Source organism: Lissotriton vulgaris, chromosome 1_2 (genome assembly GCF_964263255.1).
Source record: "Lissotriton vulgaris chromosome 1_2, aLisVul1.2, whole genome shotgun sequence".
NCBI lineage: Eukaryota > Metazoa > Chordata > Amphibia > Caudata > Salamandridae > Lissotriton > Lissotriton vulgaris.
In genome coordinates, this window is record NC_141686.1 from 311,751,969 (window position 1) to 311,767,895 (window position 15,927).

The following is a 15,927-nucleotide window of genomic DNA, read 5'->3' on the forward strand; positions in this document are numbered from 1 at the left end:
TACCCTGTATTTTCCATCTCTTCACAAGTCCTTCCCTGAATTTACCATCTCTGCACAAGTCTTTACCCTGTATTTACCATCTCTGCACAAGTTTTTACCCTGTATTTACCATCTCTTCACAAGTCTTTACCCTGTATTTGCCATCTCTTCACAAGTCTTTACCCTGTATTTACCATCTCTTCACAAGTCTTTACCCGGTATTTACCATCTCTGCGCATGTCTTTACTCTGTATTTACCATCTCTTCACAAGTCCTTATCCTGTGTTTACCATCTCTTCACAAGTCTTTACCCTGTATTTACCATCTCTTCACAAGTCCTTACCCTGTATTTACCATCTCTTCACAAGTCTTCACCCTGTATTTACCATCTCTTCACAAGTCTTTACCCTGTATTTACCATCTCTTCACAAGTCTTTACCCTGTATTTGCCATCTCTTCACAAGTCTTTACCCTGTATTTACCATCTCTTCACAAGTCTTTACCCTGTATTTGCCATCTCTTCACAAGTCTTTACCCTGTATTTACCATCTCTTCACAAGTCTTTACCCTGTATTTGCCATCTCTTCACAAGTCTTTACCCTGTATTTACCATCTCTTCACAAGTCTTTACCCGGTATTTACCATCTCTGCGCATGTCTTTACTCTGTATTTACCATCTCTTCACAAGTCCTTATCCTGTGTTTACCATCTCTTCACAAGTCTTTACCCTGTATTTACCATCTCTTCACAAGTAATTACACTGTATTTACCATCCCTTCACAAGTCTTTACCCTGTATTTACCATCTCTTCACATGTCTTTACCCTGTATTTACATCTCTGCACAAGTCTTTACTCTGTATTTACCATCTCTGCACTAGTCCTTACCCTGTATATACCATCTCTTCACAAGTCTTTACCCTGTATTTACCATCTCTTCACAAGTCCTTACCCTGTATTTACCATCTCTTCACAAGTCCTTACCCTGTATTTACCATCTCTTCACAAGTCTTTACCCTGTATATACCATCTCTTCACAAGTCTTTACCCTGTATTTACCATCTCTGCACAAGTCCTTGCCCTGTATTTACCATCTCTGCACAAGTCCTTACCCTGTATTTAAAATATCTGCACACGTCTTTACCCTGTATTTTCCATCTCTTCACAAGTCCTTCCCTGAATTTACCATCTCTGCACAAGTCTTTACCCTGTAGTTACCATCTCTGCACAAGTTTTTACCCTGTATTTACCATCTCTTCACAAGTCTTTACCCTGTATTTGCCATTTCTTCACAAGTCTTTACCCTGTATTTACCATCTCTTCACAAGTCTTTACCCGGTATTTACCATCTCTGCGCATGTCTTTACTCTGTATTTACCATCTCTTCACAAGTCCTTATCCTGTGTTTACCATCTCTTCACAAGTCTTTACCCTGTATTTACCATCTCTTCACAAGTCCTTACCCTGTATTTACCATCTCTTCACAAGTCTTCACCCTGTATTTACCATCTCTTCACAAGTCTTTACCCTGTATTTACCATCTCTTCACAAGTCTTTACCTTGTATTTGCCATCTCTTCACAAGTCCTTACCATCTCTTCACAAGTCGTTACCCTGTATTTACCATCTCTGCACAAGTCCTTACCCTGTATTTACCATCTCTTCACAAGTCCTTACCCTGTATTTACCATCTCTTCACAAGTCTTTACCTTGTAGTTACCTTCTTTTCACTACTATTTACCCTGTATTTACCATCTTTGCACAAGTCTTTACCCTGTATTTACCATCTCTGCACAAGTCCTTATCTGGTATTTACCATCCCTGCACAAGTCCTTACTCTGTATTTACCATATCTTCACAAGTCCTTACCCTGTAGTTACCATCTCTGCACGAGTCTTTACCCTGTATTTACCATCTCTGCACAAATCCTTACCATGTAGTTGTCATCTTTGCACAAGCCTTTACCCTGTATTTACCATATCGGCACAAGTCCTTACCCTGTAGCTGCCATCTTTGCACACGCCTTTGCCTTGTATTTACCATCTCTGTGCAAGTCCTTACCCTGAAGTTGCCATCTTTGCACAAGCCTTTACCCAGTATTTACCGTCTCTGCACAAGTATTACCCTGTATTTACACCTCTGCACAAGTCCTTACCCTGTAGTTGCCATCTTTGCACAAGCCTTTACCCTGTATTTGCCATCTCTGCACAAGTCCTTGCCCTGTATTTACCATCTCTGCACTAGTCCTTACCCTGTATTTACCATCTCAGCACAAGTCTTTACTCTGTATTTACCATCTCTTCACGAGTCCTTACCCTGGCTTTTTAATTGATCATTGTATATTTATGCACCGAGTATCATTTATTGTGACTTATGAATACATATGTATGAATTCTTTATGTGTAAGAAAATGTTTATATTAAGTCATCTGATGAAACTTTTTTAATAAATACTGTTTTAATATATTTCATGTTATGATTTGATTTATGTACGAGTATATGAGTAGTTGGGGATATAATAATTTTTTCAAGAAAGGTGTCATTGTTTACAAGTTACACTTAAGATCTAAGTTGGAATACACAGAAAGGAATTTTGTTTTTGTTACGATATTTCCCAGTCCTTTCTGGGTTGATTAGGGAAAACTCTCTCTTTTTCCTGTCTTACCCTGTAGTTACCATCTTTGCACTAGTATTTGCCCTGTATTTAATATCTCTGCACAGGTCTTTACCCTGTATTTACCATCTCTGCACAAGTCTTTACATGTATTTACCATCTCTGAACAAGTACTTACCCTGTAGTTGCCATGGCTGCACTACTCCTTACACTGTAGTTGCCATGGCTGCAGGATTAGATGGGAAAACCTTGCTTCCAGCGAGGATAAGATAGCCGCCCTATATGCTGGAATCATTCCAACCCTAGAAGAGGCCTTTGATTTATGGAACTCAGGTCCTACAAAGGAAAGTAGTGAGTATCTAGCAGAGGTACATGAACATTTAATCAGGAAGCTTGAAGCCGACCTCTTCAGTACCAGAGCACCTAGAACCCAGGGGCTGAACAAATGCACTTGGTTCGACAGAGCTTGTCGAGATGCAAAACGCGACCTCCTATCTAGTATAAAAGCAGGAGGCCAGAGGGAAGAGATCTCCTCCAGAAGGAAGGCCTACAAAACACTTATAGCTAATACTAAGATAGAGTGGGATGTACAGCACTGGGAGAATCTATCGGAGTCTTTAACAACAAGAGACTCCCGTAGATTCTGGAGAATAATTAATCATGGTTGTGGGGATCTCCCCTCTGCAATCGAACCCAACATTGCTGCAAACGTCTGGCAAAAACATTTCCAGCAGTTATACTCCCTAGAGAATGAGGGGAAAGAAGCAAAAATGTCAATTGCCCCTGTCAGACAGACCTCTGATCCCTTCACCATAAAAGATATTAGGAAGGCGATAGCAGGGCTCACGTCTGGAAAGGCACCGGGCCTGGATGGGGTGCCGGGCGACCTATTTAAACTTGAACCTGGAATCTGGGCACCCTACCTCATATTCAATGCAGTGCTGGGGGGAATGAAAATACCAGATACTTGGCTGGGAGCGGAGGTGGTCCCGATATTTAAAAAGGGGTCGCCTCTGCTCCCAGCCAACTATCGCCCAATTAGCCTCATTGATGTATCCAAAAAGCTGTTTGGTAGATTAGTTCTCAATAGGTTGTTAAGCTGGATGGAGGAGACTGACATCTTAAGCCCTCTCCAGGTGGGTTTCAGAAAAGGAGTTTCAACAGTCGACCAAATATTAAGACTGAACATCATATATTGGAAGACGGTGCTTTTAGAAGGTGGGACATTGTATGCGGTCTTTGTGGACCTCCGCGCCGCCTTCGATTTAGTTCCCAGGGCTAAATTGTGGGCGGTGCTGGCTGACTTGGGTATCCCAGGAGACATTCTCCATGTCTTAATCAGGCTGCATACTAACAACTATGCCTGTGTGAGATATGGAAAGGGCGGCAGATTGACAGACAGATTCCCCGTTAGCAGAGGGGTTAGGCAGGGCTGCGTATTGGCGCCGACCCTGTTTTGCTTATACGTGAACGGGGTGATAGAGCACTTGAATAGGATCCCTAACATCAATGTGCCACAACTGAACAGCAGCAGGGTGCCAGCGATTATGTTCGCGGACGACACCCTGCTGCTGTCAAAAACACCAATGGTGCTGCAGAGGGTCCTGAATGGGTTTCTGGGGTTCTGTAATGAAAGGGGCCTAGAAATAAACCCCTCTAAGACCAAATTTATGATCCTCAATCCCAGACCCAAAAGCTGCCCAAATCCCCGCCTAGGATCCACAACCCTAGAAAGAGTACATGTAATAGAATATCTCGGCATAACCCTCAACCAGAACCTGACTTGGCTGCCACATAAAACAAAAGCAACCACAAAACTAGTCCAGAGGGCAGGTGCCATCACAAGAATCGCCAAAAAATCACCACTCCGTCCATTGGCACCCGCCATCCATATCTACTAAGCCCAAGCCCGGGGGGGCATCACTTATGGGGGTGAGTTATGGGGGCACATACCGCTACACACTGTACAGGTTGCAGAAAACAATTTCATAAGACAACTGGCTGCACTTCCCCCGAGCACTCCTTTACTCCCCCTAAGAATGGACCTGGCATTACGACCAATCAGTGAGGAACTGGGCCTTGAACCCTTGACCTACTGGAGGCGCTTGTGGAGTAGTCAAGAACTGGTACACTATAGAAATGAACGGCAGGAACTCATGAGATCAACTTATGCCACCAAAATCCCGTGGATAAAGTACATTAGGGACATGTGTACGATCCTCGGAGTCCCAGAGTTATGGTCCAACCCGGAAGCAGCGGCCGTAAGGCTCTCCAGAAAGGAACTCTCAAATCTGTTTTACAGCACGGGATGGATCCCTAACGGACATATTCATTAAGACAAAAGACTCCTATAGTCCCGAATATGTTTGATATTTGATATTTGATATCTATTAATTTTTATATAGCGCGACTATCGCTCCGGAAGGAGCATCTTGGCGCTGTATTAGACGCTATGACGCCTGTGTCTGTACGGAAGATCTTCATGCAATGGAGATACGGTTCTCTCCCCCTGAGGTCCCTTACTAAATCCTGGGAAGGAAACCTGGACACAGGGGTGTGCCCTGCATGCAAGTATAAACTGGAAAGTGACCTCCACGTGGTCTTGTTCTGCAGAGCATACAGCAGAATCAGGAGATATTGGTTGGCCCCTTATTTGAGGAATTTGGGCTTCCGAAACTATGCTCCGGCCTACAGAGTCCTAAAGACAGACTTATCGGTACCAACGGTGTTCGTAATGGCAAAATTCCTGACGGCAATGTGGCGTTTACGTGCAATAATCATCAGGGACACCAAAGCTGCATGAACATTTCCTTCTTTTTTATAACCAAAATGCACTTTCTAGTAATCAGATTGTAATCATGAGTCTGGCGAACTTCTTAAAATTTATAGCATATTTTTATAATGTTTTAAATGATGAAAATTTTCTGTACATCTTTTATGATCTTTCATGATCGAAATAAAGATTATTTGAATTTGAATTGAATTGATTAGGGAAAACTCTCTCTTCTCTCCTGTCTTACCCTGTAGTTACCATCTTTGCACTAGTATTTGCCCTGTATTTAATATCTCTGCACAGGACTTTACCCTGTATTTACCATCTCTGAACAAGTACTTACCCTGTAGTTGCCATGGCTGCACTAGTCCTTACCCTGTAGTTGCCATGGCTGCACTAGTCCTTACCCTGCAGTTGCCATGGCTGCACTAGTCCTTACCCTGTAGTTACCATGGTTGTACTGGTCCTTACCTTGTAGTTCACACATTTGCATAAGTCCTTACCCTGTAACTTTCATCTTTGCTGCTCGAGCTGCTGGCGTTCTGGGTAGAGAAGAGGTGTGGGAGGCGAAGATGCAGCCCCTGGAGGTAGTACGTACTCTGCATCTAGGAGAAAGAGGGGTGCACAGTGTGTTGTGAATACAAAGACAGATGGTGTAGCATGCACACATCAAGAACAAACCTGACTAGTAGTCTAGAAACATGCACAGAGTGCGGGGCATCACAGGTCATGCACAGCTGGTAAATGTCTCAGGACATACACATGTATGAGATATCGCAGGACATGTGCATCGCTTGCCTGCTCAAGCTGTTCAGGGCTTTGCATACGGAGTAAGATACCTCAGGACATGTGCATCGCTTGCCTGCTCAAGCTGTTGAGGGCTATGCATGCGGAGTGAGATATCTCAGGACATGTGCCTCGCTTGCCTGCTCAAGCTGTTGAAGGCTATGCGTACGGTGTGAGATATCTCTGGACATGTGCATCGCTTGCCTGCTCAAGCTACTGTAGGCTATTCATACGGAGTGAGATATCTCAGGGCATGTGCAACGCTTGCCTGCTCAAGCTGTTGAGGGCTATGCATGCGGAGTGAGATATCTCAGGACATGTGCATCGCTTGCCTGCTCAAGCTGTTGCCACCTATGTATACGGCGTGAGATATCTCCGGACATGTGCATCGCTTGCCTGCTCAAGCTGTTGTAGGCTATGCATACGGAGTAAGATATCTCAGGACATGTGCATCGCTTGCCTGCTCAAGCTGTTGTAGGCTATGCATACGGAGTGCGATATCTCAGGACATGTGCATCGCTTGCCTGCTCAAGCTGTTGTAGGCTATGCATTCTGTGTGAGATATCTGAGGACATGTGCATTGCTTGCCTGCTCAAGCTGTTGTAGGCTATGCATGCGGAGTGAGATATCTGAGGACATCTGCATCGCTTGCCTGCTCAAGCTACTGTAGGCTATGCACACGGAGTGAGATATCGGAGGACATGTGCATCGCTTGCCTGCTCAAGCTGTTGTAGGCTATGCATTCTGTGTGAGATATCGCAGGACATGTGCTTCGCTTGCCTGCTCAAGCTGTTGGAGGCTATGCATTCTGTGTGAGATATCTGAGGACATGTGCATCGCTTGCCTGCTCAAGCTGTTGTAGGCTATGCATTCTGTGTGAGATATCTCAGGACATGTGCATCACTTGCCTGCTCAAGCTACTGTAGGCTTTGCATACGGAGTGAGATATCTGAGGACATGTGCATCGCTTGCCGGCTCAAGCTGTTGTAGGCTATGCATTCTGTGTGAGATATCTCAGGACATGTGCTTCGCTTGCCTGCTCAAGCTGTTGTAGGCTATGCATTCTGTGTGAGATATCTGAGGACATGCGCATCGCTTGCCTGCTCAAGCTGTTGTAGGCTATGCATGCGGAGTGAGATATCTGAGGACATGTGCATCGCTTGCCTGCTCAAGCTACTGTAGGCTATGCATACGGAGTGAGGTATCTCAGGACATGTGCATCACTTACCTGCTCAAGCTGTTGTAGGCTATGCATACGGTGTGAGATATCTCAGGACATGTGCATCACTTGCCTGCTCAAGCTGTTGTAGGCCATGCATGCGGAGTGAGATATCTGAGGACATGTGCATCGCTTGACTGCTCAAGCTACTGTAGGCTATGCATACGGAGTGAGATATCGCAGGACATGTGCTTCGCTTGCCTGCTCAAGCTGTTGTAGGCTATGCATTCTGTGTGAGATATCGCAGGACATGTGCTTCGCTTGCCTGCTCAAGCTGTTGGAGGCTATGCATTCTGTGTGAGATATCTGAGGACATGTGCATCGCTTGCCTGCTCAAGCTGTTGTAGGCTATGCATTCTGTGTGAGATATCTCAGGACATGTGCAACACTTGCCTGCTCAAGCTACTGTAGGCTTTGCATACGGAGTGAGATATCTGAGGACATGTGCATCGCTTGCCTGCTCAAGCTGTTGTAGGCTATGCATTCTGTGTGAGATATCTCAGGACATGTGCTTCGCTTGCCTGCTCAAGCTGTTGTAGGCTATGCATTCTGTGTGAGATATCTGAGGACATGCGCATCGCTTGCCTGCTCAAGCTGTTGTAGGCTATGCATGCGGAGTGAGATATCTGAGGACATGTGCATCGCTTGCCTGCTCAAGCTACTGTAGGCTATGCATACGGAGTGAGGTATCTCAGGACATGTGCATCGCTTGCCTGCTCAAGCTCTTGTAGGCTTTGCATACGGAGTGAGATATCTCAGGACATGTGCATCACTTACCTGCTCAAGCTGTTGTAGGCTATGCATACGGTGTGAGATATCTCAGGAGATGTGCATCACTTGCCTGCTCAAGCTGTTGTAGGCCATGCATGCGGAGTGAGATATCTGAGGACATGTGCATCGCTTGCCTGCTCAAGCTACTGTAGGCTATGCATACGGAGTGAGATATCTCAGGACATGTGCATTGCTTGCCTGCTCAAGCTGTTGTAGGCTATGCATACGTGTGAGAGATCTCAGGACATGTGCATCACTTGCCTGCTCAAGCTACTGTAGGCTATGCATACAGAGTGAGATATCTGAGGACATGTGCATCGCTTGCCTGCCCAAGCTGTTGTAGGCTATGCATTCTGTGTGAGATATCTGAGGACATGTGCATCGCTTGCCTGCTCAAGCTGGTGTAGGCTATGCATGCGGAGTGAGATATCTGAGGACATGCGCATCGCTTGCCTGCTCAAGCTACTGTAGGCTACGCATACGGAGTGAGATATCTCAGGACATGTGCATCGCTTGCCTGCTCAAGCTGTTGTAGGCTATGCATACGGAGTGAGATATCTCGGGACATGTGCATCGCTTGCCTGCTCAAGCTGTTGTAGGCTATGCATACGGAGTGAGATATTTGAGGACATGTGCATCGCTTGCCTGCTCAAGCTGTTGTAGGCTATGCATGCAGAGTGAGATACCTGAGGACATGTGCATTGCTTGCCTGCTCAAGCTGTTTTAGACTATGCATACGGAGTGAGATATCTCAGGACATGTGCATCGCTTGCCTGCTCAAGCTGTTGAAGGCTATGCATTCTGTGCGAGATATCTCAGGACATGTGCATCACTTGCCTGCTCAAGCTGTTGTAGGCTATGCATACGGAGTGAGATCTCTGAGGACATGTGCATCGCTTGCCTGCTCTAGCTGTTGTAGGCTATGCATACGGAGTGAGATATCTCAGGCATGTGCATCGCTTGCCTGCTCAAGCTGTTGTAGGCTATGCATATGGAGTGAGATATCTCAGGACATGTGCATCGTTTGCCTGCTCAAGCTGCTGTAGGTTATGCATACGTGTGAGATATCTCAGGACATGTGCATCAGTATCCTGCTCAAGCTGTTGAAAGCTATGCATACGAAGTGAGATCTCAGGACATGTGCATCGCTTGCCTGCTCAAGCTGTTGTAGGCTATGCATTCTGTGTGAGATATCTCAGGAAATGTGTATCGCTTGCCTGCTCAAGTTGTTGAAGGCTATGCATACTGAGTGAGATATCTCAGGACATGTGCATGCTTGCCTGCTCAAGCTGTTGTAGACTATGCATACGGAGTGAGATATCTCACGAGATGTGCATCGCTTGCCTGCTCAAGCTGTTGTAGGCTATGCATACGGAGTGAGATATCTCAGGACATGTGCATCGCTTGCCTGCTCAAGCTGTTGTAGGCTATGCATACGGAGTGAGATATCTCAGGACATGTGCATCGCTTGCCTGCTCAAGCTACTGTAGGCTATGCATACGGAGTGAGATATAGCAGGACATGTGCATCGCTTGCCTGCTCAAGCTGTTGTAGGCTATGCATACGGAGTGAGATATCTGAGGACATGTGCATCTCTTGCCTGCTCAAACTGTTGTAGGCTATGCATACGTGTGAGATATCTCAGGACATGTGCATCGCTTGCCTGCTCAAGTTGTTGTAGGCTATGCATACGGAGTGAGATATCTCACGACATGTGCATCGCTTGCCTGCTCAAGCTGTTGTAGGCTATGCATACGGAGTGAGATGTCTCAGGACATGTGCATCGCTTGCCTGCTTAAGCTGTTGTAGGCTATGCATTCTGTGTGAGATATCTCAGGACATGTGCATCGCTTGCCTGCTCAAGCTGTTGTAGGCTATGCATACGGAGTGAGATATTGCAGGACATGTGCATCGCTTGCCTGCTCAAGCTGTTGTAGACTATGCATACGGAGTGAGATATCTCAGGTCATATGAATCCCTTGCCTGCTCAAGCTGTTGTAGGCTATGCATTCTGTGTGAGATATCTCAGGACATGTGCATCGCTTGCCTGCTCAAGCTGTTGTAGGCTATGCATTCTGTGTGATATATCTGAGGACATGTGCATCGCTTGCCTGCTCAAGCTGTTGTAGGCTATGCATACGGTGTGAGATATCTCCGGACATGTGCATCTCTTGCCGGCTCAAGCTACTGTAGGCTATGAATACGGAGTGAGATATCTCAGGATATGTTGGTAAACCACACCGAGGACATGATAGCCACATGGTGTGGAATGCCTCTGCATATTTTTATTTATTTTATTTATTTATTGAAGTTTTGTATCGCACTAGCTAGACCCGAGGGTATCAGAGCGCTTCACAGTATGTACAGTTATGAACAAGAACTGGGCAGCAGACAAGAACACAAAAACCGTAAGAGATATAAAAGTCTGCAGATTGATCACTTGAGAGCACCGCGGGGCATAGCTCGAGTGCGCCCCGTTTCGGGGAGGAGGGTATCTGACCTGCCCCCATATAGAAGTGAGAATGTCATTATGCCAGCAAACGTTCTAGGAAGAGGGCTTTGAGTAGTGTCTTAAATTTCAGGAAGGAGGTGGTCATTCTGATATGGGGGGGGGGGTGGAGTTCCAGATCTTGGGAGCATTTCCCGAAAAGGAATTGTTTGCGGTTTTGTGCTTCCGTGATTTGAGTGGGATGAGAAGAAGCGTGTTGGAGCTTCTGAGGTTCCTGGGCTGGCCGGCCCTCTTGAGTTTCGCGGCCAGGTATTCTGGTTTGCCTGTGTGCAGGGCTTTGTGCGTGAGGCACGCTGTACGGAAGCTGGCTCGCTGGTGGATAAGCAGCCATTTCAGCTCTTTGAGTGCCGGAGAGATGTGCTCATTTTTCTTCGTTCCTGTGACCATTCTTGCTGTGCATATGGAAACGTTGTGTGTGATGTGTATATTTGGGACATGTCCACGGTCTCCTCATTGCGAGACAAGAGTGTCCCACACCACAGGATGTCTCAAGGATGAGGGACATGTCCGGACGTGAGCAGGGTGCTTGAAATCTCAGCCAAGAGCAGAGCTTTGGTAGATGACGTCAAAAGCTGACGTCATCAGATTAGCGCCTCTACCTGCACTGCGCATGCTGGGGTCAAGGCGCGCTTACCTGGAAGTACACCATCCAGTAAGGGATGAGGGACAGCAGGACCGGCATGATCTTGCATAGGACCTTGACGCTGGCTTTGGCCTCGCTGCGGTGCGCTGCCTCCTCCTCAGTTCGATCTCCTGGATCACCGACCACGGGAGGCAGGTCTCCGGCCCTGCGGAGGAAGGAGAGAAGCGGCGTGGAGATCAGTGCACCCTCTGCAACAACTCCGCTGTTGGAGAACTCAAGTCAACAACTCCGATGGTTTCCCTCACGCCAGGTCGCATGACCGCTTTCACCTCTTCCAAAAGCAACTCTCTGCTTTCCACAAAGCACACGTCAACTGCCGATTCCATGTTCCTTCCAGTCCCACTCACTCCCTTCCATGGAACACATGTTTCTTCCGGTACCACTCACCCACTTCCATGGATTCCACACTTCTTTTGGTCCCACTCACACTCCCTTCCATCATGGAATGTAGATTTCTTCCGGTTCCACTCACCCACTTCCATGGATTCCACACTTCTTTTGTTCCCACTCACACTCCCTTCCATCATGGAATGTAGATTTCTTCCGGTTCCACTCACCCACTTCCATGGATTCCACACTTCTTCCGGTCCCACTCACTCCCTTCCATGGAACACATGTTTCTTCCGGTTCCACTCACTTCCACAGATTCCACACTTCTTCCGGTCCCACTCACACTCCCTTCCAAGGAATGTAGGTTTCTTCCGGTCCCACTTACACTCCCTTTCACAGATTCCACACCCCTTCCGGTCCCACTCACTCCCTTCCACGGTTCCCACACTTCTTCCGGTCCCACTCACACTTCCTTCCATGGAATGTAGGTTTCTTCCGGTTCCACTCACCCACTTCCATGGAACATGTTTCTTCCGGTTCCACTCACCCACTTCCATGGAACATGTTTCTTCCGGTTCCACTCACCCACTTCCATGGAGCATGTTTCTTCAGGTTCCACTCACCCGCTTTCTTCCGGTTCCACTCACCCACTTCCATGGAACATGTTTCTTCCGGTTCCACTCACCCGCTTCCATGGAACATGTTTCTTCCAGTTCCACTCACCCACTTCCATGGATTCCACACTTCTTCCGGTCCCACTCACACTCCCTTCCATGGAATGCAGGTTTCTTCCGGTTCCACTCACCCACTTCCATGGAACATGTTTCTTCCGGTTCCACTCACCCACTTCCATGGAACATGTTTCTTCCAGTTCCACTCACCCATTTCCATGGAACATGTTTCTTCCAGTTCCACTCACCCACTTCCATGGATTCCACACTTCTTCCGGTCCCACTCGCACTCCCTTCTAGGGAATGTAGGTTTCTTCCAGTTCCACTCACTTCAATGGAGCACAGGTTTCTTCCGGTCCCACTCACTCTCTTCCACGGTTCCCACACTTCTTCCGGTCCCACTCACTCCCTTCCATGGTTCCCACACTTCTTCCGGTCCCACTACACTCCTTTCCATGGAATGTAGGTTTCTTCGGGTTCCACTAACCCACTTCCATGGTTCCCACACTTCTTCCGGTCCCACTCACTCCCTTCCATGGTTCCCACACTTCTTCCGGTCCCACTAACCCACTTCCATGGTGTAGAGCTGTGTGAGGTAGTCTAGTGGTTGGGGGGCGGAGTCGTAGGAGGAGCAGGAACAGGAGGAGCCGGGGAAAGGAACTAGTCAGTTAGGATAGGGACAGGGCAGGAGTAACAAGTATGTAATAAAGCTCCAGTTAAAACAGCCACGTGTGTCTGTAGTTATTGTAGCACGATGCTACAGCTGGCGACGAAGGTGGGATGAAGCAAGCCCCACTGTGCACAAAGCCCTACAAAGACGCCCTGTCCCGAGCAGCTTGCAGCTTTGAAAACGCTGCTGAATGGGACCGCGTTGCCGCCTGGAGATCAAGGCCAGCAGCCGTCAAGAGTGACCCCAAGGCCTGTGAGGAAGCAGAGGGGTCGAAGACACGAGCGCCAAACTGCCTGAAGACAAAGCAGTCCGTCGCGCTAAAGAATCGCCTCACGCTGGAAGCGTGTGCCCGGTGTGAAGAGCCTGTGTGTGTGCAGGGATCGGGAGCCCACGCCGACCCTGTGAAGTGCCCAGAGAGGTAGCAAAAGTGCCCCAGAGGTGTGGACGGCGTCCACGACGTGCTGCCAGCAAGCGCTGCCGAGAGCGCTGAAATCCGAGCCCCGGCGACATCGGACATCGGAAAAACCTCACGCCCGATGCGTGAGGTTTAGGAGGTCTTCGGCGAAGAAGAGCGGGAACTGTGGAGGCGAGCCGGGAGCCCACCCCGATCTCACCTGATGTCCGTGGTGGCCAAGGAGGAGTGAATCCTGGCGTGGACTGCCCCAGAAGCCGGCCGCCGGTGAGTCCTGAGTGCCCCCGAGTGAATGAGCCTGGAGAGCCAGCCTCGCGTATGCCTGCAATAGCGGCGGCCATCTTTGAGTCAGGCGGATTTCAAGGACGTACCCTGTGTGATGCATAGGCGGCCATCTTAGAGTCAGGCAACAGCCAGAAAGTGAACAAACATTGGCGAGAACAAAGAAACAAACATTGACACATGCAAATAACAAGCATTGGTGCATGCAAGGATAAGCATTGGCCAAGAGTAAACAAGCGTTGGCAAAGGCAAGAGACATACAAACAAGCACTGGTAGGTGCATGCAAACAAGCACTGGCGAAGACCAAATAAACACTGGCAAAGGCCGAACAAGCATTGGCGAAGGCCAAACAAGCATTGGCAAGCAACCTACAAATACTGTCAAGAGCCAACAGACAAGTCGTGGCGAATAGAAAAACAAGCAGTGGCGAAAGGAAACAAACACATGCCGTCGACAAGCCTTGGGACATGACAATAAACAGACACTGGTAAATGCCTAGAAATAGACAGTAACAAGGCAAACACACAAGTGTAGATAACGGCGTGTGAACAACAATGAACACGGGTTGGCAACCGACACAGAACAAGCACGTGCACACACGAGAGTGAATCGACTAACAAGCACGGGCAACCACAAGACCCACTCACCTAACATGCGTTGACAAAACAAATGTCAGCACGGGTGGCAACGCGGACATTGAGCAACACAAACGAAGGCGCAGTGGTGAAGGCACTGGAGCAACACGTGTCTGTACCACAAGAGGCACAAGCGAACACAAGAACCAAGCAACGACAACGGCACAATGGAATAAACATTAGCAAATGCAAGAGACAGATAACGACGACACTGAGCGCAAACTGAAGAGCGCCAAAGAGACAAGAGCGGCTGGACTGTACTGCAGCAGACCCAGAGGAGGGCAGTCCTACAGAGGACCCCGGAGAGAGCAGCACCATCCAAGCTCATTCGCCGACACATACTTCGTTAGCTACAAAGACCATCAATCTCCAAGCAAACGACCAAACCAAAGACCCTGACCAGAATCTCCCTCTCTCATGGCGGGTGGAGACACAGCACGGCGGGTCACTCCATACAGTGAAGTACCGCCCCCGGCGATGCAGACTGATGATTGGATCTCGGATCTCAAACGACACCGGTGGCTCGAAGCACTAGAAGATTTCTTAAAAGCCAATGGTGAACAAAGAGAGAGGAAGTGTCTACTACTACTCCTCCATTTGGTGGGTCCGGAGGGCCGATGCCCAATCAGGACATTTTCCAAGGAGGACACCGAAATCTATAAAAGACTCCAAAGGGAGCTCTGTGCTCATCTCAACGCACAGACAGATGTGGACCATAATCGCATGGCTTTCAATACAGCACGGCAGGAACCAGGCGAACCGCTGCCAAACTTCATCACTCGTTTGCAAAGTATGGTACGAGGTTGCCACTTCAACACTTTCACAAATGAGGATGCGGTTCGACTTCGGATCGTTGAAGGGTGCACAAATCCTGACACAAAGCGTAAGATCCTGCAAGGTCATTGGTCGTTAAAGGAGATCATCAAGAAGGCCGAAATTGGAATGCAAATCAAAGCAAGAGAAGGATTGAAGGACGTGCACCTGAGCGCAAATCATCAAGATACCGAGGAAAATAGAACTCAGAAAACAAACAGAACTGAAAGGAGAGAGAGGGAAGGCCGACCAGCAAAAAGACAACGGGAAAGATACGGTGACAAAGGAAGTGACACAGATTATTCAGGGTCAGACTCCTCAACATCCGACCACTCGAAGTCAACCAAGGATTACCCGGAGTCAGATGACCCAGAGGCGACCATCCAAAAGACCGGTCCAAGAAGTCATTCACCTCCCAGGAGTTCCTCAAGGAGTCACTCAAGGTATGACACACAATGCTCTGATGGGGAAAAAGCATCAAGTATAGATCGCATCCCTGGACAAGAGGGCATCCGGCACAGCAAGTGGGAGAGAAAGAATAACCAGAGAAGAAGGGGTCGCACTGGTCAACACCGGAAGTCGGCGCAGGAACATCAGTCGACAAGCTGTGAAGACGAGTCCAAGGAAACATCTGGCCGAAGAACACATACAACTCAAATCAGAAGTGTTGGAGCATCCAACAAGAGAGAAGGAGAAACAGGTCGCACAAGACGGACTGATCCTCCATCGCAACAAACCAAACAAGAAGACAATGAGGCAAACGCTTGGGATCAAGCACAAGGAACAAGCACAGGATCATCAAACAACCTCCCAAATGGGACGG

General features: G+C 47.9%; 1 protein-coding gene across 3 annotated transcripts in view; it reads right to left on the minus strand.

The window, feature by feature from the left end:
- SLC15A3 (solute carrier family 15 member 3) overlaps positions 1-15,927 on the minus strand; it is a 203,162-nt gene that overhangs the window by 41,573 nt on the left and 145,662 nt on the right. For all 3 annotated transcript variants that reach the window (XR_015307568.1, XR_015307569.1, XM_086953338.1), the window contains 2 exons: positions 11,282-11,435; positions 5,866-5,967 (listed from right to left, as the gene is read on the minus strand). Coding sequence is in view for 1 of the 3 variants with exons in the window: in XM_086953338.1 (XP_086809464.1) it covers positions 5,866-5,967; positions 11,282-11,435 (256 nt within the window). In the remaining 2 variants the exon portion in view is untranslated. The remainder of the gene's footprint in view (positions 1-5,865; positions 5,968-11,281; positions 11,436-15,927) is intronic.